The sequence below is a fragment of the Eublepharis macularius genome, chromosome 14 (genome assembly GCF_028583425.1).
Source record: "Eublepharis macularius isolate TG4126 chromosome 14, MPM_Emac_v1.0, whole genome shotgun sequence".
In the NCBI taxonomy this organism is placed as follows: Eukaryota; Metazoa; Chordata; class Lepidosauria; order Squamata; family Eublepharidae; genus Eublepharis; species Eublepharis macularius.
Genome location: NC_072803.1, coordinates 52,674,399 through 52,686,908, shown reverse-complemented (window position 1 = coordinate 52,686,908; position 12,510 = coordinate 52,674,399). Strand labels below are relative to the sequence as shown.

Here is a 12,510-nt window from a genome sequence, read left to right as displayed (position 1 = left end):
GATCAGGAGCAAAGCAGGTAGCAATGCCCCCCTTCACCTGGCCGAGATTAGGAAAGGAGCAGGTGCCAATGCCCACACCCCACCATCACCCAGGTGGGATCAGGAGCAGAGTGGGTGGCAATGCCTGGCCCCCTTCACTCAGCCGGGATCAGCCACAGAGCAGGAGGTGATGCCCACCCACCCCTTCACCCAGCTGGGATCAGAAGAGGAGCAGGTGGAAATGCCCACCACCCTTCACTCAGCTGGGATCAGGAGCAGAGCATGAGCCAATGCCCATCCCCCTTCACCCAGCCTGGATCAGGTGCAGAGCAGGAGGTAATATCCACTCCCAACTTCACCCAGCAGGGATCAGGAGTGAAGCAGGTGGCAATGCCCACTCCCCTTCACCTCGCTGGGATCAGGCAAGGAGAAGGTGACAATACCCACCCCCTTCACCCAGCCTGGATCAAACGTGGAGCAGGAGGCAATGCCCTCCCCCCTGTTCAACCTGTCGGAATCAGATACGGAGCAGGCAGCAATGCCCCCTCCCACTTTACCCAGCCAGAATCAGGTGCAGAGTAAGATGCAATGCCCGTCCCTTCTTCACCCATCTAGGATCAGGAGTGCAGCAGGTGGCAATGCCTGCTTCCCTTCACCCAGCCAGGATCAGGTGCGGAGCAGGAGGCAATACCCACCTCCCATTCACCCGGCCTGGAGCAGGCACGGAGCAGGAGGCAATGGCCACCCCCCCTTCACTCAGCCAGGATCAGATGCAGAGGAGGTGGCCATGCCCACCCCCCTGCCTTCATCCAGCCGGGATCAGTGATGGAGGAGGCGGGAATGTCCGCCTACCCATCCTGTCCTTTCTAGAGCCCATTGTATTTTTTCCCACAACAGGCTTTGTTGCTAGTCTCCAATTAAAAGGATCCTGGGCAGAAGGTCTTGGGGAAAGACTCTGGTCAGCCACTGCTAGTTAGAGGACACAGAACCACACACTAGATGAACCCAAAAGAACCTGTCTTTGAAGGCAACTTTCAATGTTGTAGGCTGGATATAGCAAGGTGGGGAACTTTACTGCTTCCATCCTTCTTGTATAAAGGAGGAGTGATCACTTAAGCAGGATTCCTACTGGCCTCAAGCAGCATCCAAACTTCCTGATTTCTAATACCAGCTCAGGGGGCATTGTAAGCAAAGAGAAGCCTAGCACAGATCGATTGTGAGTGTAACCACACCTGGTAACACTGGGCTCTTTGATCCCATTGTACATATGAATTATACCCCTCCATGATCTTGCATGGATGTATTTCCAATTCACCCAGGCCTCAGTGTGATCACGGGCACCACAAATGAGTTTCAAGATGATCATGCAGAGGGCAAACAGGGGACCCAGCTGTTGGAACAAGAAGACCAACGCCATCCCTTCCTCGGGTTTCAGAGCAGGACAAACCAGGAAGTTAGAATTACAGAAAGGTCAGGGATCTGTTTACTCGTTGCCCTTGCACTGCCCTTTGATATGCAAATGGATATTCTCAGGCCTTCCTGCTTGTGACACCTCTTCTTCCTCTCTGTCACAATCTCTTCTCACCATATTGCACCACGGATGCAGGACTTATCATGCCATCCACTGGCATCCTTAGACTAGACAGACAGGCCTCTCCTCTTTCCTATTAAGGATGGAGTTCCTACAATAAAGAATTCTCATTTCTTTTCTAAACCGGAGAGTAAGTTTGTTGTTTTCTCTCTCCCATGCACACCAGCCACGCAAGCTCTTACTCCCCCACATTTTTTCCCTGCAAACAATGCAACTCTGCTAATACCAGCTGCATAGCTGAATCTGCCCTTCCAGGCTGTCATGAAAATAATCAGAAGAGACAGAAGGATGTTCCACTCTTACCTGCACTGGCAATCATTAGCATCCCTTTCAGCTGCCTCCGAAGACAGACAAAGATGACCCAAGATAATAAACGGGAGGGATACGGTAAGAACTCGTACATTTCACCAGGTGCTTCAACCTGAAAGGAAAAGCCACAACAGAAAGCCACATGGTTCACAGAAGGGAAATACAAAAAGTTAGGATTTTTTGCATTTCCTCACAACAGAGGCTCTGAGTCCATTTCCCCCCTCTCAATTCCTTTATCATTGTGGATTTTCTCTCTCACACTGACTTTCCGTCCTCCTTAATTCCACATGGAAAGCATTTGTATATTTCAGATCTGGAGTGAGTACAATTCACCACACTTTTCAGTTCCTTCAGTTCGTTTGCATCTTTTTTTCTTCCTTCTGATGCATGTGTGTATGGATAAAACACTGCCCCCCGCCCCCAAAAAACCCTCTAGATGCAATCAAGTGCATTTGCTACAATAAAGTTGGTTAGTCTTAAAGTTGCTCCTGGACTCTTTACCATTTTCACCAGGACGCTGAGTCTCTCTACACGAGACCTCTTATAGGAGGATGCTCAAGTGAGGGGAAATACAATTTTAGCCAGGAAGCTGAGTTTAAAGACAGATTGGAAAGCTTTGTCAATTTCCCATCTCTACAGAGCTGGCAAAGATCTGTCATCAGAGGGAGAGATCTGTTAATTTCCTCTTCAGCTGGCCAAAGTCTCTGTCCGTTTCACCCCCCTTTCAGGGAGGTGAAGTGGAAATAAACAAACCCTCTGAGGAACAATCTTTGCAGGCTCTGTAGAGACAGGAAAGCCTTCCAACCTGTCTTTTAAAATAAATAATAATAACAACAACAACAACAACAACAACAACATGCCCTTCAGGACAACTTAATGCCCACTCAGAGCGGTTCACAAAGTATGTTATTATTATCCCCACAACAAAATACCCTGTGAGGTGGGTGGGCTGAGAGAGCTCTGAGAGAGCTGTGACTGACCCAAGGTCACCCAGCTGGCTTCAAGTGGAGGAGTGGGGAATCAAACCCGGCTCTCCAGATTATTGTCCTGCCACCCTTAACCACTATACCAAACTGTCAAAGAGAGTTGTCAAAGCCTTCCATCTGTCTTTTAAAACTCAGCTTCCCAGCTAACATTGCATCTCCCTTCACTTGAACGCCCTCGTGTAAGAGGTCTCGTGTAGAGTGACTTTCTTTTTTTTTACCGTTGTTTCAATGGTGCATGCATGTGTTTCTGCACACTGGTAGAATGTGACACCAAGATTGCTTTATTTGCACTGATCATCAATGTGCACGTGCACCTCAGTAATAATAAAAAATAATAATAATAACATTCGATTTATATACCACCATTCAGGATGACTTAACACCCACTCAGAGCGGTTTACAAAGTATGTTATCATTATCCCCACAACAAAACATGGGCTATCATGCCCTGAAATCAGGACTGGAAATCCAGTCCTGAAAAACATCAGACTAACAAAATACTCTACATCTTACAATAGCCCTGCAGATGATTATCTTATAAGAACATCTTCTCCACACATTGACACTGAGAGATCTCTGTCTTTCAGTGCTACCCCTCTGAAGATGCCAGTCACAGCTGCTGGCAAAACGTCAGGAACTACAATGCCAAGACCATGGCCATACAGCCCGGAAAATCTACAAGACCTAACGAAATAAACATTGATAATTTGATATGCTGCTACTGATAAACTGATACGACTCCATATTTTATGTCTTTGAATTAGTGTTTCTGAGCTCAAAAAGGGCCCACTTCCTAACTTCCACCTTCAGCCCAGAATTTTTCTTTGGCTTGGACTCTGGTGAACTTTTTAATAGGAGATACCAGGGATTGAACCTGGGTCCTTCTGCATGCAAAACAGATGGGCTCCCATTGAGCCATAGGCCCACCATAGCATGCATTGGCTTGGAGTACTTGAATAGAATGCCCCACAAGTTTAGACATTCTCTGTCTCCAGTCGCCTAGGCAAGAAGATTAACTTATCAGCAGGAAGCATTCCAAAACAGGTGTTCCCCCCGCCCTCTCCTTCTATTATCCCGAAGTTTGTTCTCGAAAAAGCCACCTTAATTCTGATCCAAAGAGCTGAACAAGAGATAAGAAGGGAAAAAGTCAAGGGGAGGGGGAGGATACATGGCATCTGTCTTTGCAAAGCGATGAAGTCTTTTGTGTCGTCCCGGTGAGCCGCAAAGTACGTCGTGTTTAGGTCCTGGAGCTTGACTGACAGTCTTAATTATACGGGGACAGCACCAAGGCTTAAGCAAGCAAGGCTGAGAACATTAAAATAATCCGTTCCTCTCTTGAAGGGGCCAGGTAAGAAAGGAGGATCTCATCTTATCTATCGGAAGGTGATCGTTTAATTATTCCCCAAGAGCAAGCACAAGGCTTTCTTCAAGCTCAGCGGGTAGAAGCTGAGCCACCGAAGGAGGATGGAACATGTCTACAGCTAGGCTGGGTATTGTAGACAACAGGAAGCAGTCTTCCCCTTAATGAGCACATTTGCCGCCCCCAAAGTCCTGCAGGATAGGGCTCAAGGGATGCCTGGAAACGCTGGCCTGCCGGCTCAGACTAGGGTTACACAGGTTCAGTACAGCAATCTCTGCAATTTGGGGGCTCCAATAGGGCTGCCAACCTCCCAGTGGAGCCTGGAAATGTCCCGGAATTACAGCTGATCTCCAGACAACAGAGCTCAGTTCCCCTGGAGAAAATGGCTGCTTTGGAGGGTGGACTCTGTGGCATTATATCCAGCTGAGGTCCCTCCCCTCCTCAAACCCCACCCTCCTTAGGCCCCTCCCCAACTTTCCAGCCATTTGCCAGCCTGGAGTTGACAACCCTAGACTCTGACGAGGCATCCGGAGGACTCTGGCTCTGGGGAAGAGCACGTGCTTTGCTTGCAGAAGGGACCGTGATCCCAGATGAAGGATCTCATGGAGCAGCTATCAGAAAGACGTTTCTTGACCTCAGACCCTGGAACGCCTCAGCTAGTTAGAATTGATGGGCCAGAGTCTTTCTCAGTATAAGGCAGCTTCCCAAGTAGGGTTGCCAGGCTCCAGGTGGTAGCTGGAGATCTCCTGGAATTACAACTAATCTCCAGGCAACAGAGATCAGTTGCCCTGGAGATAATGTAAGTAAGTAACTAGAAGTTTAATTGTATATGGCCCAAGGCCGTCACAATACAGAGTTAAGCCCCTGGAGATAATGGCTGCTTTGGAGGATGGAATCTATGGAATTATACCCTGCTGAGGTCTCCCCCCTTCTTAAATCCCACCCTCTCCAAGCTTCACACCTGAAATCTCCAGAAATGTCCCAACCCACAGTTGGCAACCCTATTCTCAAGCCCTGTTCACAAGTTAAAGTGAACACATGTGCAACCTCCCTGTTCGTGCACACATCTGTTTATAAGAAACAGGCAATGCATATTCCACTTTACGAATGAAACCAGAGACTACTTGATTTGGGGTCAGGTAGCAATTTTCCCCAGGCCCGTTTGGTTAGGGATCCTGATGGAGTTTTGCCATCTTCTGGGCATTAAGTAAGGGTCACTGTGTGTGGGCGGGGGTGGGGGGTGGGGAGCAGGTATTTGGGAATTTCCTGCATTTTGCAGGGGGTTGGACTAGATGAGTCCAGAGGTCCCTTCCAACCCTGTGATTCTATGATTCTATGACTAGTAGCTTGATAAATATGGGGCTTGTCTCACACGTTCAACTGTACATGGGTTGATTATAACATGAAAATTACTCAGTGCACATGTAAAGAACAATCCAATGTACACTGTGCATGGACTATACATGCATTCTCTGTAACTTATGAACAGGCCTTCAGTGTACACTTTTTTAAATATATGCATTGCATGAGTAATTCTCATGCTACATTCAATGCATGAACAGCTGATCAGATGATATAAACCTCACATCTGTCCAGATGCTGGACCCTGATTTCATTTGTAAAGGGAACATGTACTGGCTCTTTCTTACAAAGAGATGGATGCATGTTCATTGCAACCTGTGAACAGGGCTCTATTTCCACAGCAAAATGAGAATTTTATACAGATTTAGAAAAGGTAGACTTGCAGCACTGAGAAGAGTTATGCCCTTCAAAGTCCGTTGAAGTGAATCAGCTTGGAAGAATATAATTCGGCACAGGATTATACTGTAAATTAGAGAGAGGGCCACAGCTCACAAGTAGCATGCCTGCTTATATGCAGAAGGTCCCAAGTTCAAAACCTGGCACCTCCCATTAAAGGATATCCAATGCTGGGAAAGACCCTTCTTGGCCTGAGACCCTCGAGAGCTGCTAACCTTCAAGAGTAGACAGCCCTGAGCTAGAAAGACCAATAGTCTGAGTCAAGATGAGGTGACTTCCTACTTTCCTATGTTCTGAAAGGCAAACTTCTGTGTTATATAAATGTCAGGACAAGAACACTGGCCCTGAGAAACAGAAATGAATCATTTCTAAACACAGAAGTATTTGGACAGCACGTCATCTCCATTGCTAACTTCAGATGCACAAAAGCAGACCACAGTTATGCAGTACTAAGCAGAGGAAATGCACTTTGTACATGCTCAGAAACAATCACATGTTCCAGGGCGATTAAAATTAAGCCACCCCACTTCTGATGCCTCTGTATAGATCTACGGTATGGTTGCATTTGAAATACCATAGGCAGTTCTGGTCACCCTGGCTCAAACAACACATGGTACAGCTGGAAAAAAATTAGAAAAGGGCAAGCAAAGTGATCAAAATGTTGCGGGACTATTCATATAGAGAAAGGCAGACTAAGCAGTAGGGAGGGGAGAAATGATAAACGTTTATAAAGTTATGTCTGGCCCTAGGAAATGTGGATAAAGAGGACATCATCTCCCAAAATACTAAAATGCACCCAGTGGAGTTGATCAGCAGTGAATCCTGGACAGAGAAATACTTCTTTATATAAGACATGTCTGCGGTCTGAAGCCCAGCCCCCAGACTTCCTGGGAGAAGGAGACGGGAGGCAGCCAGGAGACAGCTACCCAGCCACCCCAACGGACCCCCAGGGCCAGAGCCCACCAGCACCAGAGGGAGGGAAAGAAGCACCCAAGCCTGAGAGAGATAGACGGGACAGACGGAAGCCAGCTAGCCCCACCCTCTGCTGGGAGGCTGGGAGCCCAGGCAGGGAGAGTGAGGGCAACCAGGAGGGGATCAGACCAGAGGGAGAAGGCCCAGGAAGCAGGGACAGCCAGCCAGCAGCAAGCCAGCCAGCAACGTTACCTGCAGTAGAGGAAAGGAAACAGAGCCACACCCCAACCTGCAGGCAGGCAAGAAGGGATCAGCCAGAGCCAGGTGGGGCTGAGAGCAAAGCAGTCACAGGTAGGGCTGCCTGAGGCAATTAGCAGAGAAAGCCTGGCAGCCAGCAAAGGAGGAGCAGATGTGGCTGCCCATGGCAAGCAGCAAAGCAACCACAGGTGTGGCTGCCTAGGACAGCCAGGGCTGTGGCTAGGGTACTGGGGGCGTGACTGGAAGGTGGAGGCAGGAATGGGTGAAGGGATATAAGGAAAGTCCACCCACAGGGCAGGGTGGGTTGGGTAGGAGTGGTTGTAGGTGGAGAGTGAAGGAGTGGGGAGGGAAAGCAAAAGAGAGACAGCGAGGCGGAGGGTAGTTGCTGGAGAGAGGGAGAGGGAGAAAGAGAGGAGGATAGAAAGAAGGTTGATGCGTATGGAGGGGAAAGTAGGCAGGGGGCAGGCAAGGCAGAGGAGTGGCAGAGAGGGTGCGAGAGTGATGTATACTCTCCCTCCGGCCGCAGACCCAATGTCGGCATCTAGCCTAACATCAACCTGCCAGAAGCTCCCACCCAGCGCATGGGTGTCCCAGCCAGCTGCGTCCCAGCCAAGAGGGGGCCAGACCACTTCCATGAAGCCTGCACCAGGGAGAGGAAGGCAAAGCATAGCAGCGCCCTGGCGGAAGGCTGACAAAACAGAATTGGCATATGGAATTCACTGCCACAAGATGTAGTGATGGGCAGCAGCATGGATGGCTCTATGACAGGATAGAGCTATTGATTTATTTACTTCATTTTATTTATTTATTTAAAATATTATCTTGCCACCATTCCATCCAAAAATAGTTCCCAAGGTGGTATCTATCTATCCATCTATCCTGAGAGGTTGGCTAGGCTGAGAGTGTATGATGGGCTAAAGATCACTCAGCGAGCTCCTACGGCAGAATGAGGATTCTAACTAGGTTTCAGAGACCCTAGTCAGACACTCTAACCACTACATCACACTGGCTCAGGATAGCTAAATGGAGCCTCTATGTTCAGAGGCAATATATCTCTGAATACCAGCAGCTGGGAAGCAATAACACGGGAAGGCATTGGCCTCAGTGCCTTTCTTGGTAGGCCCCTAAACATCGAAGGATTTGATGGACGTCTAGGCTCTGATCCAGCAAGCTTCTTCGTATCTTATGTCTAAGAGCCAAACTAGATGTTACAGTGGCCACGTATCCAACCCATGGCCACTGCTGATGTTTTAGAGGAGCATTTACTGTTTAAAAATTGCTGGCGTGGCAGCACTATGGAACCTCCCCCCCGCCCCCAGGCCGGTGCCTTTTCAAGTGTCAAAATAACCGTGGGGAGTTCATTCGGCACTTGAAAAGGCATGGGGACAATAAGATTGCATGGTGCCTGGTTCCCATCCCCCCCGCCGCCAATTTTTAAATGGTTAAATTCTCCTCTAAAATGGTGTCAGCTGCCACAGCTGGACCCACGGCTGCTGTAACGAGTAGTTTGGCCCTCAGTTGCAGTGTGAGACAATTCAGAATTTTCAGCTGTAACACGCCAGCTCCCTCCTCCTCCTTAGTTGCAAAATCTCTCTCTTTGTTTAAGTGTTTCCTCCTCCTCTCCCATTTCTCCAGACCGCCTTGCCGAGTTTCAGTTTTATCTTTATAAAGGCCTCCCCCCCCTCGTTTTGAGTTGTAGGATTTTTGTTCCTCCTCTTCTCCTTCCCCCCCTTTCTTTTTTTAAAAAAATTATAATTAAAGTATTTGTCTCCACAGCAGGAAATGTAAACTGTATGGCGGCCAATTTATAGATATTTTTATAGAAGGAAAGAGAAAATCGTTTAAGGAAAACAATTATCGTCACACGTGCACAGAATCCTCCCTCAGCAGCCCTGACCCCCTGCTCCGTCGCCAGTAACCAACGTTGCCAACGCTAAAAATATACAGCACTGTCTTAAGGGCATAATGAGAGGGAAAAAATGTATGTGTATTTTTAATTCCGCGAATTTAAAACAGCTTAAATTCCATTTATGTTTCAAAATTAGAATGACTTTTCTAATGTATTTTCCCTTGCCCATTAAGACCAGCCAAGGTGGCCTTTGCTCAAGGAAGCCAATTTCAATTTACAGGGCCTTATCAGGTGTAGCCCCTATGTTTAGGAAATGGGCTGCCCAATGAAATGCATTGGTGCCTGACTCTTAGGGTGGCCAACTCTAGGTTGCAAAATTCCTGGAGATTTTAGGGGTGCAGCCTGGGTTGGGTGGGGTTTGGGGAGGGACCTTAGCAGGGTATGATGCCATAAAGTCCACCATCCAAAGCAGCAGAGTTCACCATCAAGCCCGCTGTCTTCTCAGTTTGCTTCCTTAAGCCTTGGTGCTGTATAAGCAGTTAGAATAAGAACATAAGAAGAGCCCTGCTGGATCAGACTAGTGGCCCATCTAGTCCAACATCCTGTCTTACACTGTGGCCAACCAGTTAGTATGGCAGGCCAACAACAGGCCATGGAGGCCGAGGCCGTCCCTTGAAGTTGCCTCCTGGCACTACTATTCAGAGCTTTATACCTCTGAATGTGGAGGTTCCCCTTAGACCTAAACTACACGAGACGAATTACACAAGGACGCTCAAGTGAAGGGAGATGCAATGTTAGCCGGGAAGCATAGTTTGAATTTCACCTCTCTCTACAGAGCCGGTAAAGATCGCTCCTCAAAGGTTTTTTAATTTTCTCTTTGCCTACCCAAAGGTTCTGTCAATTATTAACAAACCCTCTAAGGAGCAATCTTTGCCGGCTCTGTAGAGAGAGGTGAAATTCAAACCACGCTTTCCAGCTAACATTGCATCTCCCTTCACTTGAGTGTTCTCGTGTAATTCGCTTGTGTAGTTTAGCTCTTAGTTACCAGGGCTAGTAGCCACTGATAGACCTATCCTCCGTGAATCCGTCTAATCCCCTTTTAAAGCTGTCAATTCCTGTGACCATCAGTACATCCACACAGCCCAGGTTCGAATCCCCACTCTGCCATGGAAGCTTGCTGGGTGACCATGGACCTAGAGTTGGCCTGGAATTACAACCGATCTAAACATCTGGAGACCCCAAGACCAGTGGGTCAGGGTTAAGGACTCCGCCACCGTCTTGCTACTACAAGAAACCTTGCATATGCTCTGAGGAACCTTCTACAACTTAGGTAAAATGTGCTTAGCTGAGTTAGCCCAACATTATTGTTGTATTTGATAGACTGTGAGCTGTATGATAGTGTGCTCTTTGCTGGATTTTTGTATTTTGTCCTCCTTCCTACCACATTTGAATAAACCCAACCATTTCCCCTTTTTTCCTTTAATAAACCTCCTTTCTATTAAGGCATTTTTGACTTCCTTGGTACAAACCATTTCTCTGGAATATTTCTCTGATTTCTCTTCCCTACATGCCAAACTGCTTGGGCACTACGCACAGTTCACTATAAGATAGTTTTTCAGGTTTCCACCCTGTTACTTGGTTATTTTGCTAGGGCTGAGCTGGAAGAGCTAGGGTTACCAGCTCAGGGTTAGGAAATTCCTGGAGATTTGGGGGGTGAAGCCTAGAGGGGGTGGAGTTTAAGGAGGAGCGGGGCCTAAGCAGGGTTTATTGCCATAGAATCCGCCCTCCAATGCGGCCATTTTCTCCAGTGGAACTTATCATTGATGGCTGGAGATCAGTTGTAATTCCAGGAGATCTCCAGCTACCACCTGGAGGCTGGCACCCCTATTCCCAGCAGATTTCTTTGGAGGGATTTAGGGCTCACTCCTTATGTGCTTTTAAAACTAAGAGATTTGGTCGTCCCCAAGCAGGTCTGGCCATACTTTGGTCTAATAGCCTAAATTGGGAGTTCTGTCCCCTTGGAGATTGTGGCCACCTAGCTCAGGCTGGTATGCTATTCCCAGCAGATCAGTCTAGCTGTTCTCAAGAGGTGCCCGAGTGGTGGCAAGCGACTACCCAAGGGCTTTCCAGGGAAACCCTGATTTGAGGTTGTCCCCAGCAAGGAAGGCCACTTTCCCTCTTTCCTAACTGTAACAATCCCAACTACAGAGATCATTTCCCCAGAGGAAAGAGCAGCTTCGAGGGTGAACTCCATGGCATTACATCCCTACTGAGTTTCTTTCCTTCCCCTCTTCAAACCCCATCGTTCCCGGACCCTGCACCCCGCACCCCCCCCCATCTCCAGGAATTCCCCTAGCCCCGACTTTGCAACCCTAGCTGGGAGGAAAGAAAGAACCCAACCCCACTTCTTTTAAATACTACTTCTGCAATTGCAACACAGCGGGGCAGGCTAGAAACAAATTAAAACTATGACAACAGCCACCTACAGCCAGGTTGGAAAAGGAATCAATTGGGGAAGGAGCACTTAATAACCTCACTAGGGCTTAAATCTATTTATATTATAATAAGACAGGCACATGCATAGCTGAAGGAGGGGGGGCAGAATCAATCAAATGCAGTTTAAAACAAACAGATCTGCCACGAAGAGCTCCTCATGCTGTGAGAAAGAATCAAGGTGGGGAAAAATTACCAAAGCAATCTCGAGTTCCTGGTGCTACAAGAGCCGCAGGCGGCGGGATGATACCCCCAACGTTAACTCGTACAGCGAGATGCTTGTTTGAAGCAAAGAGCTGGTGGCGGTAAACACGGGACTTCCGGATTGAGGAAGAACAGACCTAAAGTCCAGCATCTTCTCTGTGGTGGCTGCTGATGCTTTTAGATAGCCCACCAGGGCATGAAGCCGATATACTCTAGTTTCCACCCAGCAACTGATATTCAGAGATAGACTGCCTCTGATCATGGAGGTTGCATTGAGCCATCAGGCTAATAGCCATGGAGAGACTTCTTCTCTATGAGCCTGCAAGAAGGGCACAGAAGCTGAAGCCTTTCTCAGCTGTCTCCTCTACCCACAACCAGTATTTGGAAGTATACTGTTCTTGAATGTGGAGGTTTGATTTAGCTATCATGATCAACAGCAAGCACTTGTTGTATTGTCCTTTAAAGATCTCTAAACTGATCCCATCATTCGTTTTTTTCAGAAACCAGCACAGAGAGTTATTAGAACGTAAGAACAGGCCTGCTAAAGTTCACCATCAAGCCCTCTGCCCCCTTGTTAGAGGTGGTCAGTCTAATAGTTCTGGACAGCCCACAAGGAGAGCATAAGGGAACATATTCCCGCCCCCCCCCCCCAATTGCCAATATTCAAAAGCCCACTCCCTCCAAGTCTGGACATTCCATTTAGCCACGGCTGGAACTGCAAACAGACTTATTCTCCTCCTTAAAATCTACCAAAGGCAGCGGCTGTCACCAGATCTTGTGGCAGGGAGTTCCAGTATTCCACCTTGCGCAG

The 12,510-nt window shown here is 47.9% G+C and overlaps 1 protein-coding gene across 1 annotated transcript in view; it reads right to left on the bottom strand.

Annotated features, from left to right (window-relative positions):
* The window catches only part of LOC129341908 (CMP-N-acetylneuraminate-beta-galactosamide-alpha-2,3-sialyltransferase 4-like), a 139,802-nt gene that overhangs the window by 35,025 nt on the left and 92,267 nt on the right, over window positions 1–12,510 (bottom strand). The window contains exon 2 of the mRNA XM_054997264.1: window positions 1,874–1,991. Coding sequence (XP_054853239.1) covers window positions 1,874–1,991 — 118 coding nt within the window. The remainder of the gene's footprint in view (window positions 1–1,873; window positions 1,992–12,510) is intronic.